At 40.0% G+C, this 26,820-nt stretch overlaps 1 protein-coding gene across 2 annotated transcripts in view; it reads right to left on the bottom strand.

Moving 5' to 3' along the window:
- The window catches only part of DYNC2H1 (dynein cytoplasmic 2 heavy chain 1), a 397,803-nt gene that overhangs the window by 135,283 nt on the left and 235,700 nt on the right, over window positions 1–26,820 (bottom strand). For both annotated transcript variants that reach the window (XM_077805779.1, XM_077805787.1), the window contains exons 77-82: window positions 22,636–22,761; window positions 21,784–21,894; window positions 15,463–15,618; window positions 10,383–10,458; window positions 7,762–7,973; window positions 6,744–6,848 (exon numbers count right to left, since the gene is read on the bottom strand). In XM_077805779.1, the coding sequence (XP_077661905.1) occupies window positions 6,744–6,848; window positions 7,762–7,973; window positions 10,383–10,458; window positions 15,463–15,618; window positions 21,784–21,894; window positions 22,636–22,761 (786 nt within the window). The remainder of the gene's footprint in view (window positions 1–6,743; window positions 6,849–7,761; window positions 7,974–10,382; window positions 10,459–15,462; window positions 15,619–21,783; window positions 21,895–22,635; window positions 22,762–26,820) is intronic.

Genomic DNA, 26,820 nt, shown 5'->3' with positions numbered 1-26,820 from the left:
AACTGGAAAGGATCCAGAAGTGAGCAACAAAGATTATAAAACGGATGGCATGCAAGCAATATGAGCAAAGTCTTAAGAAACTGGGTATGTTTAGTTTGGAAAAGAGAAGATTAAAGGGGATATGATAGCGGTCTTCAGATACTTGAAAGGCTGCCATAAAAAAGATAGAGAAAAGTTGTTCTTTTTTGCCATAGAGGACAAGACAAGAGAAAATGGGTTCAAACTATAGCCCAGTAAATTTAGATTAAATCTCAGGAAAAATTTCCATTGCCCTACTGTTCTTACAGTTAGGAACGGACTGCCTCGGGATGTTGTGGAAGCTTCTTCATTGGAGGTTTTCAAAAGGAGACTGGATAGCTACCTGTCTTGAATGGTTGAGACACAACAAATCCTGCAGCTTGTCAGGGGGTTAAACTAGATGACCCTTTGTCAAGGTTCCTCCCCCACTCTGAACTCTAGGGTACAGATGTGGGGACCTGCATGAAAAACCTCCTAAGCTTATCTTTACCAGCTTAGGTCAAAACTTCCCCAAGGTACAAAGTATTCCACCCGTGGTCCTTGGAATGGCCGCTACCACCACCAAACTAATACTGGTTACTGGGGAAGAGCTGTTTGGACGCGTCTTTCCCCCCAAAATACTTCCCAAAACCCTGCACCCCACTTCCTGGACAAGGTTTGGTAAAAAGCCTCACCAATTTACCTAGGTGACTACAGACCCAGACCCTTGGATCTTAAGAACAATGAACAATCCTCCCAACACTTGCACCCCCCCCTTTCCTGGGAAATGTTGGATAAAAAGCCTCACCAATTTGCATAGGTGACCACAGACCCAAACCCTTGGATCTGAGAACAATGAAAAAGCATTCAGTTTTTTACAAGAAAACTTTTAATAGAAAATAGAAGTAAATAGAAATAAAGAAATCCCCCCTGTAAAATCAGGATGGTAGATATCTTACAGGGTAATTAGATTAAAAAACATAGAGAACCCCTCTAGGCAAAACCTTAAGTTACAAAAAAGATACACAGACAGAAATAGTTATTCTATTCAGCACAATTCTTTTCTCAGCCATTTAAAGAAATCATAATCTAACACATACCTAGCTAGATTACTTACTAAAAGTTCTAAGACTCCATTCCTGGTCTATCCCTGGCCAAGCACAGCATACAGACAGACACAGACCCTTTGTTTCTCTCCCTCCTCCCAGCTTTTGAAAGTATCTTGTCTCCTCATTGGTCATTTTGGTCAGGTGCCAGCGAGGTTACCTTTAGCTTCTTAACCCTTTACAGGTGAGAGGAGCTTTCCCCTGGCCAGGAGGAATTTCAAAGGGGTTTACCCTTCCCCTTATATTTATGACACCCTTGCAGTCCCTTCTAACCCTACAATTCTATTATTCCATGAGAGAAGCCTCAGGGCAGACAGACACATATTTCTGTGTTCTAGTTCCTCAGAAAACAAACAAACAAACCAGAGCCGCTTGGGAGAAACTGCTAATGCTACCATTTACTACAGGTATAGCACCAGTATCTTGTTGACAATGTTACAGGCAACTGACAGATCTAAAAGAAGTAGCGTTTGTACAACACTTAGCACAATGGGTCCCCCACCACTGTATTAAAAATAAGTAATCAATATTTGATCTTTGTTGATAACTAGAAGGACATAATTGACCAAAAGTCCAGTTCAAACTCTAAGACGTATCCAAACCTGAAACTAGACTGATAGAGGTCAATGAAAACTGTGGATTCAGCTACTGCCACAGCTTTCTTGCAACAACTACAGCAAATAAACTGATCTTTTTTTGTTTGCTGGCCAAACTGAAAAATCCAGAAAAGAAAAGTGTTTAGCTTCAAACTAAAACTGAATTTTCAGTTTTCTCTTGACAAAACAATCAGTCAAAAAAGTATCTCTGGAGGATGTTAAATAGAAGCTACTAAAGATGGACATTTTAAAACCAGCAGGTATCCAACAGCTTGTATCCAAGAGTTCTTAAAGAGCTGGCTGAGAAGCTCACTGGACCATTGATGTTGCTTTTCAGTAAGTCTTGGACACTGGGAAGTTCCAGAAGACTGGAAGAAAGTTATGTTGTGCCAATGTTTTAAAAGGGTAAATGGAATAACTTGGGTAATAATAGGCCTGTCAGACTGACATTGAACCTGGGCAAGATAATGGACTAGCTGATGCAGGACTCAATTAATAAAGAACTAAAGGAAAGTAATGTAATTAATGCCAGTCAACACAGATTTATGGAAAATGCATTGTGCCAAACATTGAGTGGGGTGTGTTTCTATTCCCACGAGGATTGTTTCTTCATCCTACACTATTAAATGTTATCATCAATGACTTGGAAAAAAACATAAAATCATCATTGATAAAATTTGCAGAGAACGCAAAAATTGGGGAAGTGGTAAATAAAGAGGACATGTCACTGATTCAGAGCTATCTCGATTGCTTGGTAAACTGAAGGCAAGCAAACAATATGGCTAAATGCAAATGTATATATCTAGCAACGAAGAATGTAGGCCATACTTACAAAAGGGGGGCTCTATCCTGGGAAGCAGTGACTCTGAAGAAGATTTAGGGGTCATGGTGGATAATAAGCTGAACATGAACTCCCCAGTGTGACACTGTAGTCAAAAGAACTAAAGTGATTCTGGGGTGCACGAACAGGGTAAGCTCAAGTAGGAGTAGAAAGGTTATTTTACTTCTGTATTTGGCACAGGTAAGACCACTGCTGGAATACTGTGTCCAGTTCTGATGTCCACAATTCAAGAATAATATTTGGAAAGGTTCAGAAAAGAGCCATGAGAATGGTTAAAAGATTCTGGGAGCATGTGCAATTCCATGGGCAAGTTAATGACAGAAAGTAAGGAAGGTGCTATTTGAGTCATAAAAATTTATAGAATCATAATTTCAATGGTGTCACGATCTACGGCATGGCCGGGGGGACTCACTGCCCACTCGTGACTCCCAGCTCCAGGTCCTTTAGATTAGGGGTTCTCAAACTGGGGGTCAGAACCCCTCAGGGGGTCGTGAGGTTATTACATGGGGGGTCATGAGCGCTCAGACTCCACCCCAAACCCCGCTTTGCCTCCAGAATTTATAATGGTGTTAAATATATTAAAAAGTGTTTTAATGTATAAGAAGCGTCACACTCAGAGGCTTGGTATGTGAAAGGGGTCACCAGTACAAAAGTCTGAGAACCCCTGTTTAGATAATACGTCATAAAAAATGGGTCAAGTTGTGTATCATTCAAAAGCCCTTTCTCCCACCAAAAACAAAGGAAGCAAACATGACAAACCTAGAATAAATATGCAGATATATATTTGAGAAAATGTTCAAAAATAAACATTTTAAAATTATACTTTAACACAGCCATGCCAAAAATGCAGCTCCCAAAAAGACAAATTGTGGCCCTTGTCTTACAGTACTGTTGTCAGATAATGCTCAGAACATTATACCTGATTAATTTTTTTAATGTTACACATTACTATAAATGGAAGGAGTGCTCCAAGTTAATTGGCCATCATCTGCACGCAAAAAAAAAGCGGTTCAGGTGTATTGATTATCTGCTTTATTTATTAACCAAAAGAGTTGTAATGAGGCATTGGTTCAAACTTCAGCATCCAGCCAGAAATTGCTGGAATCCATCTGCAAACTAAATGTACATAGTTACAGAACATAATTAATTACAATCCCAAATTAATTTCTCACAAAATCTTTGTTTTTACGTGTATCTTGATCATTTTTGGCATCAGTAGGGAAGAGAGAGTTACAAGAGTAGCTGAATCTTTGGAGAATACTACTGGGGAGGACTTGGTTAAACATAATGCTCAATGGCACCTTACATATTACAAGAAGTGCACCTATAAACTGAATTTGGCAAGGTTGGAGAGGAACTACACTGAGTCACAGGAAAAAGTTGAAGAGGCCGGGACAAGTGCCAGCTGTAGGCAAGACTAGTTCCACACTCCAGTGTACATTCCTCTCTCTATGACCTTTTGCACATGCTGGAGAGCTGCAATATCACAGATCAGATCAAGCAATTTGGTGAGGCTGAACTGAAAAGAAAGCACAACTTTCAGGATGTTGTGGCAATACATGAAGATGGTTGAGTCTTTGCTGTTCTTTATGCAATCTGTCAGGACTGCTAATTGAAATTTGCACTTCACAGCCGTGGAAGACTTAGTGAAATACTTTTTAGTTTAGATTTAACCAACTGTTCTGTGGTGATTGCCTTGTACCTTGCTGAAATAAGAGGCATAAAAAAGTCTGACCTTGACATATTGGAGGAATTGTGAAAAAAGAAATTGGGTTGTTAAAATGTCACCAGTTCCCTTGTATGCATTTTGTGCAGACGAAGCCCTAAAATACCACTGCTCTATACTGGGCATAAGTCTATTCTTCCATTTTTGTAAAATCATGCACTTGGTGATCATTGCAGCTCTCAAGAACCAAAATCTTTGTGGTGGTGTTAAATCCAATTTAGCAGGTAAATAACCTAGGATATAATTTTCGGCTGAGGTTTGGTTGCTTAACTGCTTCCATTTCAACCATTGGAACTACTCTTGTAAATACTATTCTTTGTGAGTAAAGGTTGTAGAATTGGGATCTAAATTCTACCGCAATTATATGGCAGATAAAAGATAGGTCAAATTTTTGGCCTAAACTTTTAAAAAGTGAACATTTAATTATCTGATAGTACTCTGACTGTTATGGAAAAAAACTGTTTTATTGTCCTTTAGAGATGTAATGTAAAATAAAATGAAAGCCAAATTATACATACTGCAACATACTACAAATACTTAGATATTTGTAACAAATACTTGAGAAGGAATAATAAAACACCAATGCTTACACTGGTCTGCCTTTCTGCTGTTAATAGTGTGTTTCAGAGTGCATGCAACAGTCCCTTAATTTATTTCCTATATGGTACATTGAAGCTTGGAAATGAAAAACTCATAAGTAAAACTAAAAGTTCCTCACCATTTTCATGATGAATTTGCAAGCCTACAGTAAATGAACACTGAGTAATTATTCACAGTACTAATGGGATTACTAAGTAACTACTTTTCAACATGAATAAGAGTTGCATAATTGGACACTAAGAGTAAGAGAAGCACAAGAATTTTGTTTTTATGTCAACCCTAAAAACGTCTGGTTATCTCTGAAGCTGCAGTCAACAACAATCACATTCAACTCAGTTGTGCACAATCCTCTATGTCAGTGATACTCATGAAAATGTTGTTGGCATATGCTTATTGAAAACAGAACAAATGCTGGGTAAAATACTCTGTGTGTGTGTGTGTGTGGTGCTTAGTACAGTGATGGTACTACTATAGGTAGTAATAATGATAAGAAAATATATTTCACTTTCAAATTTGAATGCATTACCAACAATGATTAAAAAGCACAATTAGTGCCTCTAAATATGATGAAATACATATTGTGCCAGAATGCCAAATTTGTGGCCAGCACAGAGCCTAAATCCAAACTCTTTCCTTTCTCAATAGAAAAGTATACCCTTTTTGTGCTTCCTGTGGTGTGTGGTATTTTGGGAGGAGGGTCTGTTCTACAGGAATCCCTGCATAGGTGTAGTCATGGTAGGGCATGTTGCATCCCTTTTTATAAAAAGCCTTGACTCCTCTGGATATTCTTCCTTCTGTGTCCTCACACTCGAAGTCCCAGTCCCACTGCTTTTGGAATGGGATCTCATTCTGAGAATCCCAATTCACACTGGGAATTAGGGAAGCTGTGCAGGAGCCCTACTTTTTCCCCAGGGAGCTGAGGACCCACTTGAAGGGGTTAAAGTTGGATCACTTAAGAGATTTTTTTCTTCTGTCTAAGGTCTTCAGGGTAGGGAAGAGGGACCTGACATGCCAGTCTGTCTCTGAGCCCTGTGACCTGACAGTGTAAGAGTCAGCTTGCTGTGAACAGCTAGGACATAGTTCACCCTTCGAAGAGACTGTAAATGTAGCTGTGCATATAGAGCACTGCTCTGATTCAGTGTTTGTGGGACAGCCCTGCCATAGCTTGGGAGTGGGGCGATAGAGGATACCAAGATGGGTAACACTGAAGCGGTAGATCTGGGAGGCTGAGACACCTTTGTGCCAATTACCCAATCTAGTGGAAGAGGAGGGGAAGGAAAATAGCTTCATTGCTCACTACTGTCTGAAAAACAAATTAAAAGTAAAGTTGGCAAAGGAAACAGTGTCTGTTTGCTTTGCTCCTGACTAGCTACTACTGTGGAGGCAGAATTCTGGTCACAAGTCGAAGAAGGGGGATAGCCAGTGTGGCTATGCTGTGATGTTGAACTGCCTCCAGAGCTGCAGAGAGGGGAAAAGACCCTACTTCACAAAATTGTAGGAGACACTTGGCCACCAAAGCAAGTTATTCGTTCTAAGTAAGTAGTATTTCAAATGTTTACACTATTTAAAACATTAAGTAATGTCTCACAATTAACTCCCACAGCAGAACAGAACTCAAAACATGTGAAGTGACCCAAATAAACATTTTACTTGTATTACCAAATAATTGCAGAAGTTATTTTTAAATAATTCCAACATTCTGAATTTATAATGAACATTACACAAAAGTTTTCAAAGTGTAACAGGCAACAAACTAAAAATGTCTCAGTGTGATGTGATTTTCTTATGGAAATGCATATTTATGAACAGATGTCTGGTCTCCCGGGCTGGTCATATTTCAGATGATACTAACAAGCAGTGCAAAATTTAAAACTTACCAGGGAACTGATCATGCGTTGAGAAGAGCGTGCAATATTGGCAGGCAGGCCAAAGAAATCGGGTTTATCATTTTCTGGAAGGCTTTCAATAATATCACGGTAATCCTACAAAAAAAGGTAGAAAGAGTATAGATAATTGTAAAAGTTTTCTGTGCAATCACAGCTCATGAAAATCAACAGTATATGGTCAGGATAATTCCAGCACTATATTTTCAAAACATAAACTCTCATTTCATAGGATTTATAATTAATTGCATAACAGCATTTTGTGGACATCACTAAAATAGTACCAGCTCTAAAATGAAATGACTTAAGCATATGAACATATGCTAATATTGAAACACTGTAATGAAACAGAACAGAAATCCCCAATTGCTTCAGTTTACAATCGATAAACAACAACTCCAATAACAGTGAAGCTGTGATTTCACCAGACAAAGGCTCTCTGCAGTACAATTACAAGACTTCCACAGATCAGTTTGATGTATATCCTACATTGCTATTAACACCACTTTTAAAGCTTTTCACTATTTGGAATTTCAATTTGGAACTATTAGTCACGTCCTTCTTCGTGTTGTAGTCCATTGCAAGATGCTTCCACTTACATTTAAATTTTTGATAAGCTACCATTTATTATACAAAGTATGAAATGTGTGGCATTAAAATATATGGTTATATGGTGATAGGAGGGGTAGAGTAGAACCAGCTCTGTGTCTAAAAGACACTCAAGCTACTGTTCTGGTACAAGGCATAAAGGCTCATTATGGGCGAGGCTGGAAGGAATATGAAACAGGGTATTTCTTACTACCCCTTACTGCCTCTTACTATTAGTGTTATAGGGCATAGTCCTACAGGGACTGAATATCCTTCAGCTCCCATTAATTTCAGTGGGATTGAAGTGTGCTCAGCAGCTTGCAGGAATCTGCCTTTAATTAGTATGTTCATTTGCTAATTTAGTACTGTAAGAAAAAGAACAAGATTTGGTTTCCATGTCTGATAACAAGGCAAGCATACATACCAAACTGCTGCAGGAATTGGGTAGAGAGATGGAATATGGGAAGCTGGTCATCTTTTTGCCCCTAAGATTTAAACCTCCAATAACTCTGGAATTAAAAAGCTGCTCCAGATAGGTCCGAAGGACTCTCATATCAAAGTAATTATCTATGCGACCTCCATAAATAGCATTTTCAAACAGGCCATGCACAAATTCCCACTGAAAATCTTTGGAACCTGTAAATTACAAAATATTACTGTCACATTGACCTTTTTTTGCATAGTGTGATGAACATTTCCTCTTATTACAGTTAACCTTCAGAGAAACAAGGAAATACAAAGAAACCCAGTAAAGTAATAAAATCATTACTTAGCAATTTATTTCGTAACTCTAACCAAAAAGTAAAATAAAATAACTGTAAAATGTAAAATATTATATGTTCCAACAGCTGTACTGCAGATGTTCTCAAATATTTTTTCATGTGATAAGAGTGTAATTAATGTGTTTTAAATCCTACCGAATGACATAAATATTGCAGATGTCTTGGGGAACTTTTTATCGTAGACCTCAAACATATCAATCAACCCTATTTAGTTGGAGAACAAAAGCACCTTCTCACTAGAGGCCATTCCATATTCAATTGTGGCCTCCTATCTCCTAATCCTTTGTCATCAACCTGTTCAACTCCCCTAACTCCAATGGATCTTTAAGTGTGTTACAGCCATATCACTTTGTGCTGTGATCTCATCAGGCCTCATAAAAAAAGCAGGGTGATTGAATAATACTCTACCATGCCAAAAGAAGACATTGTTACTGAGATGCTGGCTTTCTTATGTGATGTAAAAAGAGGTCCAGGTTATCTGTGATAATAAAAGATCACACAACAATGTGTTTAAAATTAAGGATGTTAACTTTGGTGTTCTGACCAAATTGTATTCAATAAATTACACTCTGCCCACTTAATTATATCCTACAGTTTCAAATAAAATGTCTCTCCCTCTCACTTCTTTGTCCCAAACTACAGAGGAGGGTTAAATCAATGCCGCATTTCATCCAATATGTGATTGTTTAGCATGGGTGAAGTAATTATGGTGCAAAAGAACCTTGAGATTCTTCAAATGAAAAGGTTTGGTATCACACTTAAGTTATTAGTGTTCACACTCAAACTCCAATTACTGCAGGAAAAACTACCCTCAACACAACAGTTAATATCGATGGCCTAAAGTCTCTTGGTAATATATTCAAACTGTTAAGTCTGCATGTACATAGAATGAATTCCAAAAGTACTAGCCACATATAAATCCCATTTAAATCAATAGAAGCTAGAGATATTGAACACTTTTGAATATTGGATCACTAGTTTTATTGGGATTTGGAACTTAAAGGCCTTACCAAAAAAACCCTTATATTTTTCATTTAAGTAAGATAAACAGAGGATCCAAATTAGAGCTGGTTGGAACATTTTCAACACAATGAAATTTTGCTGAAATATGCTGTTTTGTGGATGTGTATCATTCATCCAGGGCAGAGGAGTGAAAAGAGACACGTACACACTATAGCCTGGTAGCTAGGGCACTGGCCTGGGATGTGAAACACCCACATTCAAGTCCCGGCTTTGCCTGATTTTGGGTCTCCCACATCCCAGGCCAGTGACTGAACCCTCCAGACCACACACAAGCACTCACGCTTACTTCTGTGATAATGTTCAGAAGATTTTGTTTTTGATCCAGAAACAGAACTGTAGTGGGGTGGTCACCTGCTCCTGCCCTGAAGGGCTTGAAATCAGCCCTGGGAGAGGGCTGTGGCTGGGAGCAAGCAGTCCCCAGGCTGATTGGGGGAAGAAGGCTCAGCTGTGGCCATGCCCTAACCAGGCCTCAGCTGGCTCTTATAAGAGGGCAGTGGGCCAGGAGCATAGTGTCTCCTCTAGCTGTGGAGAGAGATAGGCCTGGCTGCTGGGGAGCGTACCACAATACCTGAGGTGGAGCAGAGCTGGAGGAAGGCCAAGGGAGCTAGGGAGCTCTGGCCTGGAAACCCCCCAGGCTGCAGGCCTAGTGTAAGGCCAGATAGGTACTGGGGTTGCAGGGAACAGCCCAAAGGTAGGCAGAGGCAGCAGGTCCAAACCCCCCTTGCCTGTGATGATTGGCTTATACACTGCAGTCCACCCCAGTGTGCGGGGGCTCAGTGGTGACTGGCAGTAGCCAAAGACTGAGGTGAGGTGGGGATAGTGGGTGGGGGTTTCCAGGGGAGGGAGACCCAGAAACTGTGGAGGTACTGCCAGAGGGCAGCATCCTGGGTAAAAGGGGCACCGGGATCTGGGAGAGACACGGGGGCCAGCAGCAAGCAGGACACCTGCCTGAAGAGGGTGCTCTGGAGGCTGGAAGAGCTAATTCCTTGGGAGACCAGGAGGAGGTGCCACACGGGTGAGTCCCGCATCGTGACAAGAACAGAAACAAATTTAAAAACCTCAACAGTTGCCACAAAACAGAATTGTCATCCCCCACTCAGCTCTAATTAAAACAGCCAAATTATTAAAAAAATAAATTGATCTATGATCTGCTAATTTTATAAAGATCTGAAATGGAAGACAGTCAGAAATACTGGACTAGGCAAACAAAGGAATCAGCAATCCTTAAGGAATAACATACCATCAAAGAGTCCATCAATAACGTCATACCCTGCACGGAGATCAGATAAAGAAAATTCATAAAACTTGGTCCAACCCTATCATTAAAACAAACACACAAAAAGTTAATATGAGTTATGAAACAATGAGCATTAAATGAACATGAAAAAGTAAACAAAAATAGCTTTTTACAGAATATATATAATACGTAACACCCGGGGGAAAAAATCCACATCACTGGTTTGAAGCCATCTTTTCTAGGCTGCTGCTCAGAGATACAGAAACAGGCAGCAGAGAGACAATATGAAAAACATCTCTATCAATGTGTTTAATTTTACATAGACATACAGGCTAGATGCCATCAGGTGTATGCCTACTTGTGTAGCAACTGAGAGTTTTTCTATAAAAATAAATATATTTTAAAAATCCTAATCAGCAACCCTTCTTGAGAATGATGGACATGAGCGTGCAACTCTCTCCCTTCCCTAATAGCGCTTGTTGCAACAATGACTCATTGATAATTATAACTAGACACCTCACTTCCTTACTCTCAATGGCTTTTTTGAATTTCAGTTTCCTTTCGGACTTTGATAAGTATGTCTGCTTCTTTTAACCACTGTCTACAACACATGCCAACCATTATACTCCTCATCTTATTTTACCTCTATATTAAGAAAAAAAACAGAAAAAAATGGAGCAAGCCATTAGCAAGCAAGCAATGATGCCTTCAACGTGTACATTCTTAATTGCTGGCCCAGTCCTAGATCCTTATTTATTGGAAACTGTATTATTCTTTGTATAGTATTAACATATACTAAGTAATTTACAAACAAGTATAAAGACAAAAAGTACCTGTCCCAAAATGTTTACAAGACAAAGAGGCATATAGGCACAAAGGGGAATATACACCATATATTAAATAAATTAAAAACTATCTGACTGATAAATCTCAAAACATAAATTGTTAATGGAGATCATCAGCAAATAGCAGTGTTTCTGGTGGGAGTTCAGCAGGGACCTATTCTCACTTCAACACTATTAAAATTTCTAAATTAAATTATATGGAAGAAAATATAAAATCATTGCTGATAAAGTTTGTAGATGCAACAGAGATAGGTGGGATGGCAAATAATGATGAGAACAGGTCATTCACACAGAGTAACCTAGATTACTTGCTAAAATGGGGGCAATCAAATAACATGCATTTTAATACAGCAAATGAAATGCCCTACATCTAGGCACAAATACTGTAAGCCATACTTTCCAGAATGCAATCCCGCATCCTGAAACAAGAACTCTGAAAAGGACTTAGAGGTCATTAGAATCATAGAAGATTAGGGTTGGAAGAGACCTCAGGAGGTCATCTAGTCCAACTCCCTGCTCAAAGCAGGACCAACCCCAACTAAATCATCCCAGCCAGGGCTTTGTCAAGTCAGGCCTTAAAAACCTCTAAGGATGGAGATTCCACCACCTCCCTAGGTAACCCATTCCAGTGCTTCACCACCCTCCTAATGAAATAGTGTTTCCTAATATCCAACCTAAACCTCCCTCACTGCAACTTGAGACCATTGCTCCTTGTTCTGTCATCGGCCACCACTGAGAACAGCTGAGCTCCATCCTCTTTGGAACCCCCCTTCAGGTAGTTGAAGACTGCCATCACATCCCCCCTCACTCTTCTCTTCTGTAGACTAAACAAGCCCAGTTCCCTCAGCCTCCCCTCGTAAGTCATGTGTCCCAGCCCCTTTATTATTTTTGTTGCTTGCCGCTGGACTCCCTCCAATTTGTACGCATCCTTCCTGTAGTAGGGGGCCCAAAACTGGACACAATACTCCAGATGTGGCCTCATCGGTGCCAAATAGAGGGGAATAATCACTTCCCTCGATCTGCTGGTAATGCTCCTACTAATGCAGCCCAATATGCCATTGTAGATAACAAACTGAACTCAAGCTCCCATTGCAAACCATCTTTCAATACATAAAAGGAATACTGAGCAAGAATAAGGAGGTAATATTATCTCTATGGTTTATTAGTGGCACAACTACAGGAATACTTGTTCAGTTTTAGTATCCACACTTAAAAAAATATGCTGAAAAAATCAGACAAGGTTCAGACAAGTGCTACAAAAATGATTTGGGGTCTGGAAAGCTTGCTTTAAAGGAGCTCTGTCACAGAGGTTGAGAGGTGACTTGGTCACAGTATATTACCCACAAAGGGAGAATATAACTGCTACTAGAGCATAGACATAACAAAATTCAATGGCTGGAAGTTCAATTCAAAAAAATTCAAACTGGAAAAAGATGAAAATTTTTAACAATTAACTAGTCATCCAAACAAGTTACTAAAGGACATGGTAAATTCTCCATCATTTTGAATCTTTAACTCAACCTCTGCTCTCTTTTGAAAAGATATGCTGCAGTGTCAATCAGAAGTTATCGGGCCAGATGCAAGTATAACAGAGGAAATGACTTGTGTCAAGAAGGAGATGAAACTAGATGAACATAATTGGTCCTTCTGACCTTGAAATCTGAGTGGTGAAGTTTTATTATTTCCATGATTTCTGTGTGGACTGTTCTAATTTGAGGTTAAATTTTAAGTCTTTTGGTAAATTAACACATCTCTGCATAGAAGTCTACTTTTAGAAGCCTTTATGGACAAAGTACATTTTGAAAAATGACTTGAAGGAGGAAAGTGTGGAAGCATGGCAGATTGGAACAGGCAGTAGGTTTTAGCTTTGGGAGCCAAAATCATAAAAGGCTCACAGTCAAGAGTGAAATTTCATAATGATGAAGTGGGGGTAGGGATAGCTCAGTGGCTTGAGCATTAGCCTGCTAAACCCAGGGTTGCAAGCTCAATCCTTGAGGGGGCCATTTAGGGATCTGGGGCAAAAATTGGAGATTGGTCCTGCTTTGAGCAGGGGGTTGGACTAGATGACCTCCTGAGGTCCCTGCCAACCCTGATATTCTATGATTCTAAGTGATCTTAATTTATATTATACTGTTTTTAACAAGAAACAATATTCTATGTTAATCATATTTTTTTTTCTTTTTTCTTGCATCTTTCCATGTTCTGGATCAGAAATTTTTATAACCTACTTCCCAAACTCATGATTGTATGCCTGGTTGTCCTGCAAATTGGCTTATCTAGGGTCTGCTGATATCCAGTTCATGTGCCAAATCTTTGGCCTCTCCCTTGGACTTTTCTGTCCATGATCATTGCAAGGGCCATCCTACCAATATAACACTCAGGTCTCAGTTGGATATGTCCACACCAAAGTACCTTCACCTCCTTCAATTTCCCTTCAATTGGAGCAAGCTGCATTAGCCCTTAACCTCATTTTATTTCCTGGAGTGGCCAACCAGTTGACCACCTCAATATCTTCATTTCCATAGTGGAGAGTATGCTGATTTCTTTGCTTATGGCTGGCCATGTCTCCATTCTCTATACATCTGATCAATGTTATTATGCAATATCCTCAAGTGTTCTAATGTTTGGATGACACATTCAAAACCAAACTTCCAGTCATAATATTACTGCAGTGACCCTGTAGGTCCTTCAACAACACCATCAGCCACCTCTGCAATTAGGGTCATAGTCCCTTTAAACAAAGACCCAAAAAGGAAAAGAAAGCAAAAACAAAAAAGACTCCAATCATTCCAGCCTAAATCAAAGGACAATAAAATAGTCACAGGAAAGGTTCATTTAGCCACGTGTCCAAATAAAAACAAACCAAATGCAGGGAAGCTTCCTTTTCTCTAGTCAGGGCTGCCCCCTTCAGCCAAGGATCCAGTTGGAAAACAAAGAAACAAGGAAGTTCTTACTATGGTTATAGTCTCTAGGCTTCAGTATAATTCTTCTCAGTACAAGCGAGGTAAATAATTCCCCAATTTTATCTCTCCCACCCAGGATCTAGGTTCAGGAGGAGACCAGACATCATCCTCCTTGCCTTGGAAAAGCCAGTTCCTACTTCCAGGTTTGCCAACTTGGTGATCTTTAAGGGCTAGTTTCTACCTTTCTGTTTGGTGAAGAGGCTTTTAATGCTTTCTTGAAACATGCAAGAGGGAGCACATACACTTTGTCACAGGGCCCCAGACCTGTATCAGGATCAGCTAGCTCAGATCTCTAAGCCCATGAAGAGTTCCACTGGAACCAGTGGGACTCTGAAAAGCTGTAGGTGTCTGTGCTATTAAGCCCCAATTCTGTACTGAGGCCATATCCAATCATTAAGATCTCCAAATTAGTAGCCACCAAAAAGTTCCACATCAGTAGCTATTGTGACAGGGTCGGGCCAGATGGCTACAGGAGAGTAATAGAAGGCAGATATATTAGCCCCTGGTTAAGTAGGTCCCTTTTCCCTGGGTAAGGTAACAAGGAAGGTTCCAGAACAATCAGGAACCTTCTGGAGACAATTAAGACAGACAGGCTGATTAGACCACCTGCAGCCAATCAAGAAGCTGCTGGAATCAATTAAGGCAGGCTAATCAGGGCACCTGGGTTTAAAAAGGAGCTCACTTCAGTTTGTAATGCGTGTGTAAGGAGCTGGGAGCAAGAGGTGCTAGGAGCTGACAGTGAGAACGCATACTGTTGGAGGACTGAGGAGTACAAGCATTATCAGACACCAGGAGGAAAGTTCTACGGTGAGGATAAAGAAGGTGTTGGGAGGAGGCCATGGGGAAGTAGCCCAGGGAGTTGTAGCTTTCACACAGCTGTTCCAGGAGGCACTCTAGACAGCTGCATTCCACCGGGCCCTGGGCTGGAACCCGGAGTAGAGGGCGGACCCGGGTTCCCCCCAAACCTCCCAACTCCTGGTCAGACACAGGAGGAGTTGACCTGGACTGTGGGTTCATGAAAACAGCCAAACTGAGGGCTGCCGTGAAGCTCCAAAGTGAGCAAATCCGCCAATAAGCGCAAGACCCACCAAGGTAGAGGAGGAACTTTGTCACACTATATTTATCACTTGTGCATGCCCCAACATACAAAAAAGTGCATATTTTATGTTAAACAACAAACTTAAAAGCTGGTAAATATGAAATGATTTCATTATGAAATGAAAGAAAATATTTTAGTAAACAAACCGAATATTGGCAAGAAGTTACAGTATTTACCTGAGGGATATAATTTCTTCTTTCTTGGCATGCAGCATGAAACCATGCCAAACTAAAGAGTGCATGGGCTCGAGACAAATTGCCCTTTTTACCAATCTGCTCTGGACTCCACGATTCATAGGTTCTCATCAAATTCTTTTTTAGGCCTGGAGGGGCCTAGGTAGACAAAAACAACTTAGTTGTGCGTGCGTGTGTGTGTGTGTGTATGTATATGTGTATATATAATATAGTTAAACAACAACATCAACAACAGCACATATATATATGTCTAAATGTCTAAGACTAATTATTTCCTAAATCTTCAAAATTAACTTAATTAGATTTGGAAAATAAGAGAAAAGGCTGATTAAAAAAATTGTAGTAGGTGGCCTAATAATAGAATCATCTTAGACTGGAGATAATGTTGACTCACGGAAGGGAATTCTGAACAGAACAATAAACAAATTGTGGGACTGAAATGCAATATAAGAAAGATTAAGAGAAGGCCATCAGCTTGAAAAATGTTAATTTAAAAACAGACTGAAAACAAATTTGTTCAAATATGAATCAAAGAGTTTCTTGTTTTGAAATCAGTGTTACTACTTATTATTTATGTTTCGATGAAGCCTAGTGGTCTTGATCAAGGATAAGGGCCCCCTGTGCTATGCATATAGGCATAGTACATACATATGATAAAAAGAGACAGTCTCTGATCAAAAGTATAAGTCAAGAGACAACACACAAATATAAGATGTGGGAAGCACAAGGTAACAGTGAGAAAATTATGATTACTGTAATAAGAAGGTAACACTACGTGACAATCCATTATCAAGTGTAAAAAAAAACACAAGAACGGCCATATTGGCTCAGATCAATGGTTCATCTAGCCCAGTATCCGGTCTTCTGATAGTGGTCAGTACCAGATGCTTCAGATGGAATGAACAGAACAGGACAATTATCGAGTGGAGAGGTGGTGTCAAAGGGGAGTTAGGTTTAAATCTTTTTAAAGATTTTTTCCTCTCCTTTGAAAAAAATGATGTTTTTGGCTAATTTCTCCTACTTACAGCAACCTTAAGGTTACTTGTAACAGTGGCAAAATATTTTCTGACTGATTTTTTTAATAAGTTGATGATTTGCCTTAAATAAATATGTATATCTTGACCAGATGATGATTAAGGGGCTTTGACAACCAAATAATAATCACCAGTGAAAACAAGCCAAGTGAACAACTAGTGTCCTTAGTAAGAACAAGATGTTGGGCTTATAAGAAGAGATAAGGAAAAGAATCAGTGCAATTATATCATTGTGGAGCCTCAGTGATTTTAGAGGTGGTGGATCCAACAACACCAAGGAGCTAGAACATCAGGAAAGGGCCTAGAATCTCAGAGACTCTGTGGCTAGTGTGTCATTAAGGCACGCAACATTGGTAAGAAGGAGTCCCTACCCTAAGTGCCTAAAGTAAAAACTCCACTCAGTATGGAACTGCCAACATTTGGAATACAGAACACAGAGCCATCAGACCTTGTAATATGGAGCTGCTGGGGTCTAACTGGAGGAAACCTCCTGAGCACTGTTGGTTCAGGTGTTCCTGAGAAGAGCATCTGCTCTGTCCACTCCTTGAATTACTTCCTTTCTGTGGCACAGGACCATCTGCTGTCAGAGAAGAAGAGCTAAACAATGTAAGAAGCACCAAGGACAGCAAACTGCTGTGTTCCGGTAGGTAGCCTTAGATCACCAAAGACATCAGTGAAGCTTGCTCTGAAGATATGGTAATCCCACAGGTGCCTTGGAAGATAGCTCAATACACTGGAAGCTCTGTTACTATTCTAGGATAGCTTGCAGCCATGAACTGACTTGGGCAATAAAGTGTGATGGCAAAAACCTGAACAGGTGCCGATGCTCGAAAGTGCCTTTCCAAATTAAAGACAATGAAGTGAGCTGTAGCTCACGAAAGCTTATGCTCAAATACATTGGTTAGTCTCTAAGGTGCCACAAGTACTCCTTTTCTTTTTGCGAATACAGACTAACACGGCTGTTATTCTGAAACCTTTCCAAACTAAAGCATCAAGGGAGCCCTTCTGTGACAGATGCAGTCAAGCAATTTCCTTTCAGTGAGTACCATCAAACCATGGAGGGTAACTAATGCTCAAATATCAGCCCAGCCTTCTTAGCATCTAAGGACAGAGGGGACACCAATACCTTTAAAGCACCTCCATGCCAAAGTGTCAAAACTTGGGGTATGTCCAAGATGCCAATGCCAAGGAGCTGACTTCTGGTGGACCTTATCTACAGGTCTGACAGTTGAGATCTCACCTCTGAAGCTTGTGTGGTTAGGTACCTCACCTTCTGGCAACTATACACCAGCGTGACGTGACACCTCACCTTCTTGGCACTCTTGCAGCAAGTTTAAAGCACTGGCATGATGAGGCACCTCAGCGATATGCAATGCACCTCACTTCTATATGCTAGTGAGCTGCCTTACTCCAAAGATGCACGAGGGTGCCTTATCTGCCAATTGTTAAGGTATTAGTGCCAATGTGCTGAGGTAGGGATGCTGAGGCACTTTTCCTGACTGGTGCATCTAGGCAAAGATGCTGATGCATTAGATTGCCTATTCTACATTGAATAGCTAAATCTGAGTCTCCTTTGACTGGCATCAATGTATCCAGAGAAACATAGTGTCACCCCTACCTCACACTGATGTAACAAAGTTAAGGCACAGATAACCAATTGCCTGGAGCTCATACCTCAGGTCAGATATGCAGGAATGCCTCTTCTGCATGTCAGATTTCTGTGTCTTCAAGTTTCTGGGCTCAAGAGTTCCTGCAAGTCTTGACCTCAACACAGAAAGATAAAGCATCTACAGTCTCTAGATCCCTCCCAAGCCCTTAAGCAGGACAGCATGCCTTAACAACTCCAGCCAGGAGCAGAATTGGAGATTTTATTAGTCTTGTGGCAGGGACCTAAGAGTTTGCCATCCAGAAAGCATCACAGGAAACCACTTAAATGTTGTGTAGTGAGGTACTGGTGAAAGGAATTTTCATTTGAAATGAACCCTTGAAAAACAAGATAGGAGAAACACAAAAGAAAACAAAGATTCAAAAACTTAATCTACAATTTGTCTGACAAAGCAAGTGCTCTCAGTCCGGAAAGATAGACAGATACATCAAGGGCAAGCAACTGCCGTAAGCTGTCACAGGCAGATAAACTTCTAAAATGAAGGAATTTCTGTTTTCAATTGGTAGAAAAGAGCAGGAAGTGGCTGCATTGAACTGCAAATTTACTCCAGCTCAGAGAAAACAACCAAAGCTTTGAAAGAAGCTACCAGTTAAGCCTGAGACGAGAGGTTCAGCACCAATTGAAAACTGATTACTTGGCATGACTGAAAGCTAGAGAGCAATAAATGATATTGTGAAATTACCCAAAGTCAAACCGCATGTAAAAAAAGCTGAAGCAGCAAAGCAAAAGGTCTGGCAAGCGACTTCTGTGGATCCTACCTTGACTAACTGAGATTAGAAAAGAATGAACAGAAAAAGTGTTAACAGGGAGCTGTGGCACTGGCAGTTGGAGTGGAACTTATATTTTCCACCTGATGGGTTTTAGGTGAAATACACACCCTTGGGCAGAGGCTCTTAACTTTAAGTATGGCTGCCACTGTTGCCTTTTCCATTACAACGTTTTCTTGAGGCAAGAATTTAAGATATTGCAACAGGCATAAATCCCACCTATTCACATTGATTTTGGATATAAAAGTTTACATAATTTTTGAAATTCTAAGAAGAGGAGACACCTAGAGAGTGAGAAAAACATCATCCTACCTAACAGAACCAATTCAGAAGAAAACAGTGTCTGCACTGTCACAGATTGAGTCATAGAAAGATTATCATCCCTGGATACTGTGAGAGATCACTAAATAGGAACTAAACCACCAGACTGCAGACTCAGAAAAAACATATTATGCAATATGATGTAAAGCATGATACAGAGTATCAAGAGCAGCTTATAAGGCAGGAACATTAAGAAGTTATCACTCTTGCCATAAAATATAAAAACAAAAAAGAAATTCAGAAATAAATCTTTCATTCTGTTAACTCTTCTGTTTGTGCTTATACTCTATAGAAACTTCCGTATGATCATGCATTGTTCTGAGGCAACGACATTACCCAGGCATAATAGGATGCAATAAGGATAATGTAAGAGCCGTAAGTCTGAATTTCCACATTTTTGCTTGCTTAAATCAGCTATAAGAAAAGGAGTACTTGTGGCACCTTAGAGACTAACCAATTTATTTGAGCATGAGCTTTCGTGAGCTACAGCTCACTTCATCAGATGCATACCGTGGAAACTGCAGCAGACTTTATATATACACAGAGAATATGAAACAATACCTCCTCCCACCCCACTGTCCTGCTGGTAATAGCTTATCTAAAGTAATCATCAGGTTAGGCCATTTCCAGCACAAATCCAGGTTTTCTCACCCTCCACCCCCCCACACAAATTCACTCTCCTGCTGGTGATAGCCCATCCAAAGTGACAACTCTTTACACAATGTGCATGATAATCAAGTTAGGCCATTTCCTGCACAAATCCAGGTTCTCTCACTCCCTCACCCCCCTCCAAAAACCCACCCCCATACACACACAAACTCACTCTCCTGCTGGTAATAGCTCATCCAAACTGACCACTCTCCAAGTTTAAATCCAAGTTAAACCAGAACATCTGGGGGGTGGGGGGGGGGGTAGGAAAAAACAAGAGGAAATAGGCTACCTTGCATAATGACTTAGCCACTCCCAGTCTCTATTTAAGCCTAAATTAATAGTATCCAATTTGCAAATGAATTCCAATTCAGCAGTTTCTTGCTGGAGTCTGGATTTGAAGTTTTTTTGTTTTAAGATAGCGACCTTCATGTCTGTGATTGCGTGACCAGAGAGATTGAAGTGTTCTCCGACTGGTTTATGAATGTTATAATTCTTGACATCTGATTTGTGTCCATTTATTCTTTTACGTAGAGACTGTCCAGTTTGAACAATGTACATGGCAGAGGGGCATTGCTGGCACATGATGGCATAAATCACATTGGTGGATGTGCAGGTGAACGAGCCTCTGATAGTGTGGCTGATGTTATTAGGCCCTGTGATGGTGTCCCCTGAATAGATATGTGGGCACAATTGGCAACGGGCTTTGTTGCAAGGATAAGTTCCTGGGTTAGTGGTTCTGTTGCGTGGTATGTGGTTGTTGGTGAGTATTTGCTTCAGGTTGCGGGGCTGTCTGTAGGCAAGGACTGGCCTGTCAAAAAAACTTCAAATCCAGACTCCAGCGAGAAACTGCTGAATTGGAATTCATTTGCAAATTGGATACTATTAATTTAGGCTTAAATAGAGACTGGGAGTGGCTAAGTCATTATGCAAGGTAGCCTATTTCCTCTTGTTTTTTCCTACCCCCCCCCACCCCCCAGATGTTCTGGTTTAACTTGGATTTAAACTTGGAGAGTGGTCAGTTTGGATGAGCTATTACCAGCAGGAGAGTGAGTTTGTGTGTGTATGGGGGTGGGTTTTTGGAGGGGGGTGAGGGAGTGAGAGAACCTGGATTTGTGCAGGAAATGGCCTAACTTGATTATCATGCACATTGTGTAAAGAGTTGTCACTTTGGATGGGCTATCACCAGCAGGAGAGTGAATTTGTGTGGGGGGGTGGAGGGTGAGAAAACCTGGATTTGTGCTGGAAATGGCCTAACCTGATGATTACTTTAGATAAGCTATTACCAGCAGGACAGTGGGGTGGGAGGAGGTATTGTTTCATATTCTCTGTGTATATATAAAGTCTGCTGCAGTTTCCACGGTATGCATCTGATGAAGTGAGCTGTAGCTCACGAAAGCTCATGCTCAAATAAATTGGTTAGTCTCTAAGGTGCCACAAGTACTCCTTTTCTTTTTGCGAATACAGACTAACACGGCTGTTACTCTGAAATAAATCAGCTATGTTTTTAAACATATATTCAATATTGTAACCACTGGTTCACTATGCTATCTTTTAATAAAGTTAATTTTTCTAAGTCCAATTTGGGGAAAAAATCTGGAAGTCTTATAAACAACTATTTTATTTCATGGATCAGCAAGTTCTCATACATGATCATACAAATGATCACTACAAATATCCTAAGGTAAATGAATACCAATGTGTTTCATTCATATTTTAAAAAAATGACAAAATCTAAAAAAATCCCCTTATTCTGTATTACTTACAATTTGCTGAACTTCCTTCTATAAGACATATGCCTGTTGTTTCATCTCTCATGAGTACTTGTTTGGAGCTATTCAATAAAAACGTTCCTTAGAAATCTTACCTCATATGTTATTTTCAGACTTGACTGAAGCAAAATCGGAGCAAAGTTTGGATGAACTTCAGCAGTAAGCCACAGACGAAAATTAGGCTGGGGCTGAAGAGTATTTAATTCCTATTTAAAAAAGGAGATGTACTCTATTAAAATTATGAATATTTGATTTTTCAGAACAGTAAGAGTTTAAAGGAATACTATCAACTTAAAATCATACTTCTGTTTGAAAACACCTACTGTTGTTGCAAGCAACATCTGGGATTACATTAATTGACAGAGATTGGAGAAAATCATTTTTTTCAGGTTGGTTTACTTTGTAGTTTTCACAGCACTTAGTATATAGCTATTTCACTATTACACCTTTATATCAGTTTTCCCCTGTCTGTGTGAGTCTTTCACACAACATGGAAGAGTATCTTTTTGTAAATATAGGAAAATATGATTGCAAAACAACAAAAACCAGCAGGAAGACTCAGGGGCAGGTACAGTACTTAACTAATTTAAAAAAAAAACTAGATTCTGAGCTGATGCTGTTGCTTTAAGCAGTACACATTCTCAAGCATGTATGAGTCACAACAGGACTGCTCAAATAATTAAGTACTAATTCATCATATGGGTGGCAGAATAGGGCTCTAAGGAAATAGTTCATTTTCTACAACTCAATGAAAATTAAAGTAAAAAACGCATCAAACGAGGTGTGTTTTTCTTTGATTTCAAACATGTAATCACACTGGTGACTAGGAAACCTGTAAATTTGTGTTCCAGACCCTTGTTTTCCGGTCATCAACTTTGCATACTTAGAATAGAAGTTGCCAGATGTTTCTGAAATAACGCAGATGACTCTGATGCAGTTATCCTCACCTTTTCCAAAATAGGAAGCCAAGATACAACAAGATGCAAGTTCTTCAAACAAAGCCATTCTCCATTGCGTGCACATTCTTTTAGAGTTTGAATGGCTAAGTCAGCTTGGCCTTGACCCATGGCAACCTGCAAAAAGAAATACATTTGTATTGGGAATTTGTTATGCCTTAATATTTTGTTCAATAGTGAAAACAAAACACTAACTAGAATTCTCTGAATGTTTTGCTTTTGAAGATCCCCATTGTAGGATTAGAACAAACTGCACGAATCTCCCAAACATTGCAAACATCTGAGTGTTAGGGAGCGTACACGCATCAACACACAGAACTGAGCATTCTGGACAAGATGAAAGGGATTTGATCTAGATGGTATATCCTTTATGATCTACAGGAACCATTGGTCTAATGTAATTAAAACGGAGATAGGTCTTTGCATAAGATTGGACTGGAGCTCACTAGCCAAAATATCAAAATCGGTGCTTGGTACTGAAAGAGCTGATGGTGCTGGGTGATGGCAATGTTCTTTCCCTTTTAGGTTGACATTGTTAAGGAAAAGTTAGCACATGTGACTCCATTTTGGTTTGGGGCCCACCACTGTCTAAAAGCAAGCACATCTTGCACCAGGAGGAGTGTTCCTTAGATACTGCATTCCTGTGAAAATCCTCCTCGTCTCCAGCCTGCCTTGACTCCCAGTATCTGGTTTTTGTCAGTCCCTAACTCCCTATCTCCTGGCCTTTGATGTGAGGTCTCCTATCCTGATAATAAAAGTTACTGATGCATGGCTTTAGGACCATGCTGTGTAATTAACATACTGGTTTAGCACGAGAAATGCACCAAGCAGGGATAGGTGGAAGATAAGAAAAGGGTTTGTTTATTGGCTAAGGTTTCTGATGCACGAGGGCAACATGCTTTGCTAAAAAGTATATAACCTTTGTATAATCTGTATTCGGGGTCCCCCTCCTGGCTAGCAGGAGGGCACCACGCTCGAGTGTAATAAACTTGGTGTTTTTTGGGAACTCTGCAGTTGTGGACTTTGTTTATGTGCCTCAGCCTAGATTCGAACTGTGCGTGACCTATCAGGTATAATTCGTAGCATTTGTGTGCGTGTCCTACCAGGTGTAATTCGTAGCATTTGTGTGCGTGTCCTACCAGGTATAATTCGCAGCACTTGTGTGCATGTCCTATCAGGTATAATTCGTAACAACATACAAATTGCTTTGTTAGACACTGAACTTTGATAGTGTGACACTGCTGGTACTGAGATTACTGATGCCACCTTTGGTAGCAAAAAAGATGGACTTGATTCTCTTCTACTCACATGGATGTAAATTAGGAATAACTATATTGAAGGTAATAGAGTTACATCAGTGTAAAACTGGTAAGGGATAGCAGAAACAAGCATCATGACAGGTTTCAGAGTAACAGCCGTGTTAGTCTGTATTCGCAAAAAGAAAAGGAGTACTTGTGGCACCTTAGAGACTAGAGAGTGAGTTTGTGTGTGGGGAGGTGGAGGGTGAGAAAACCTGGATTTGTGCTTGAAATGGCCCAACTTGATGATCACTTTAGATAAGCTATTACCAGCAGGACAGTGGGGTGGGAGGAGGTATTGTTTCATGATCTCTGTGTGTGTATAATGTCTGCTGCAGTTTCCACGGTATGCATCCGATGAAGTGAGCTGTAGCTCACGAAAGCTCATGCTCAAATAAATTGGTTAGTCTCTAAGGTGCCACAAGTACTCCTTTTCTTTTTGCAGAAACAAGCATGTTTTCTTTCTATGAGAAGAGTGGGGAGATACAAATGACCTAACATAGGACCTTGTCTTTTTCATTTTCTTAAGAGTGCTGTCTGTTCAGCTGCTAAATAAATTAGGACTTCCAAATGGAAAATCAAAAATCTTAAACTGAACTTTCTGATGAACAATGTATGAAGACAAGATTTCCCTTTCCCCATCTCAGTGAAATTGCTGAGTTAGTGGAATAGGCATCTGTGTCAGATGCACTGTACGCTACTCTTAACGAATATTCCACCAAGCTTCCCTATCATCTAACAAAGACTGTCAAATAACAAGGAACTTGGTGCAAGATAGGTTAAGAAGATGCTAAAGTGCTTCTGAGGGAGCTACTAAAGTCTGTCTTGGCTTGTCACTGATGAAACAGGTAAGGGGAACCATGACTCTCTGGCTAACTCCAGTAGACAACTATTGATGGAAGAGTTGTTGTGCTTTTTATCCTTGAGTTCGAATAAATCAAAGAGTTTGAGGGCCTTCTCTTGGACTGGTGGTGCAGGGATGTCCAGTGTATAAGCCAAACAGCTGATACCTTATCTTGGAATGCTTTTGAATAATCAGGAGGAGATAAGGAAAAGGTGATCAAGTTATCAGGTGAGGTGGAAGTAAATGCTAAACCCTCAGTGGTCTGTTCCCTATCTTTTACCATTGATTCAGAATTACTCTTTCAGCTTTCAGAGATGATTTACGAGATAAATAAAAAAATCAGAGATTCTGTCTCCTGTGTGGAATGTTTGGGGAAGATGATTTTGGAGACTTAGTGCTTCTCTTCTAATCTTTTTAAATAGGACAACCTCCAGTAGATTTACCATAAGAATGTCACTCTTTGTCCAGATTTCAGAGTGGTAGCCGTGTTAGTCTGTATCAGCAAAAAAAAACGAGGAGTACTTGTGGCACCTTAGAGACTAACAAATTTATTTGAGCATAAGCTTTTGTGGGCTAAACCCCACTTCATTGGATGCATGCGGTGGAAAATACAGTAGGAAGATATATATATATATATATATATATATATATATATATATACATATATACACACACAGAGAACACGAACAAAGTGGTTGTTGCCATACCCACTATAAAGAGAGTGATCAGTTAAGGTGAGCTATTATCAGCAAGAGAGAAAAAAAACCCTTTTGTAGTGATAATCAGGATGGACCATTTCGAACAGTTGACAAGAAGTTGTGAGTAACAGTAGGGGGAAAAATAAGCATGGGGAAATAGTTTTACTTTGTGTAATGACCCATCCACTCCCAGTCTTTATTCAAGCCTAATTTAATGGTGTCCAGTTTGCAAATTAATTCCAATTCAGCAGTTTCTTGTTGGAGTCTGTTTTTGAAGTTTTTTTGTTATAGTATTGCCACTTCTCGACCTTTTGTTGTTTTGCAATCATGTTTTCCTATATTTACAAAAAGATACTCTTCCATGTTGTGTGAAAGACGCACACAGACAGGGGAAAACTGACTATAAAGATGTAATAGTGAAATAGCTATATACGAAGTGTATTCTTGATTAAAGACCTAGAAGTGGTATATATATATATATATATTCTTACTGTATTTTCCACTGCATGCATCCGATGAAGTGGGTTTTAGCTCATGAAAGCTTGTGCACAAATAAATTTGTTAGTCTCTAAGGTTCCACAAGTACTCCCCTTACTCTTTGTCCAGATATCATTCCAAAATGTTATATGGGATGGCCAAGAGGGAAGGAACGTTCTTGGAGCTAATCACACAGAACTAATGTCAGATGTGTCAGAAGATGAAAAGAGAGAAAGCTGCCCTTGTAGATATTAATAACAAGATGGGATCCCAGAGAGACTTGAATCTTTAGAGTATGAGAGGAGGGACAGATCACACTAGAGTTCAGTAGAGAAAAAGGTATAAATTCGAAGACTGCTGAGAGGCAAGATTAAACTGCCCCTATCCTGTTATGCTGTTATCAGAGGAGTTGTGGAAGATTGCTTCAAATCCAAAGTGGAGTACTTCATATTCAAATACCCATTGGGGACGAGTGCATCAGTTTTATGGGAAGACCTTAAAAGGTTAATTGCTGTCAGGTTACACACATATCATGGACCCAATTGTAGCTAATCTTGGTCAGCTCTAAGCAGCTAACTTTTGAAGATGAGTCCTTCTCATCCTTACTGGGCATTTTTTTAAGAGCTGCATTCAATGGTACCAAATATTCTCTGTACTTGAAACCGAGAGGCTTAGAGAAGGTTGGAGTCGTCTGTTTATTCAGATGCAATCCAGAGTCAGGCTATATCGTGCTGATGGATGGGCTGATGAGACCTGCTCTTGAAAAATGATCTTCAGACTCCTTTGTCAAATCAATTGACCTTTTGTGATTAAATGCAGCGTAGAGCAAACAACATGTGGAGACCAGTTCAGACAACAT

The sequence above is a fragment of the Eretmochelys imbricata genome, chromosome 1, assembly GCF_965152235.1.
Source record: "Eretmochelys imbricata isolate rEreImb1 chromosome 1, rEreImb1.hap1, whole genome shotgun sequence".
Taxonomy (NCBI): Eukaryota; Metazoa; Chordata; order Testudines; family Cheloniidae; genus Eretmochelys; species Eretmochelys imbricata.
Note: the sequence above shows the minus strand (reverse complement) of the source record. Positions and strands in the feature narration are given on the sequence as shown.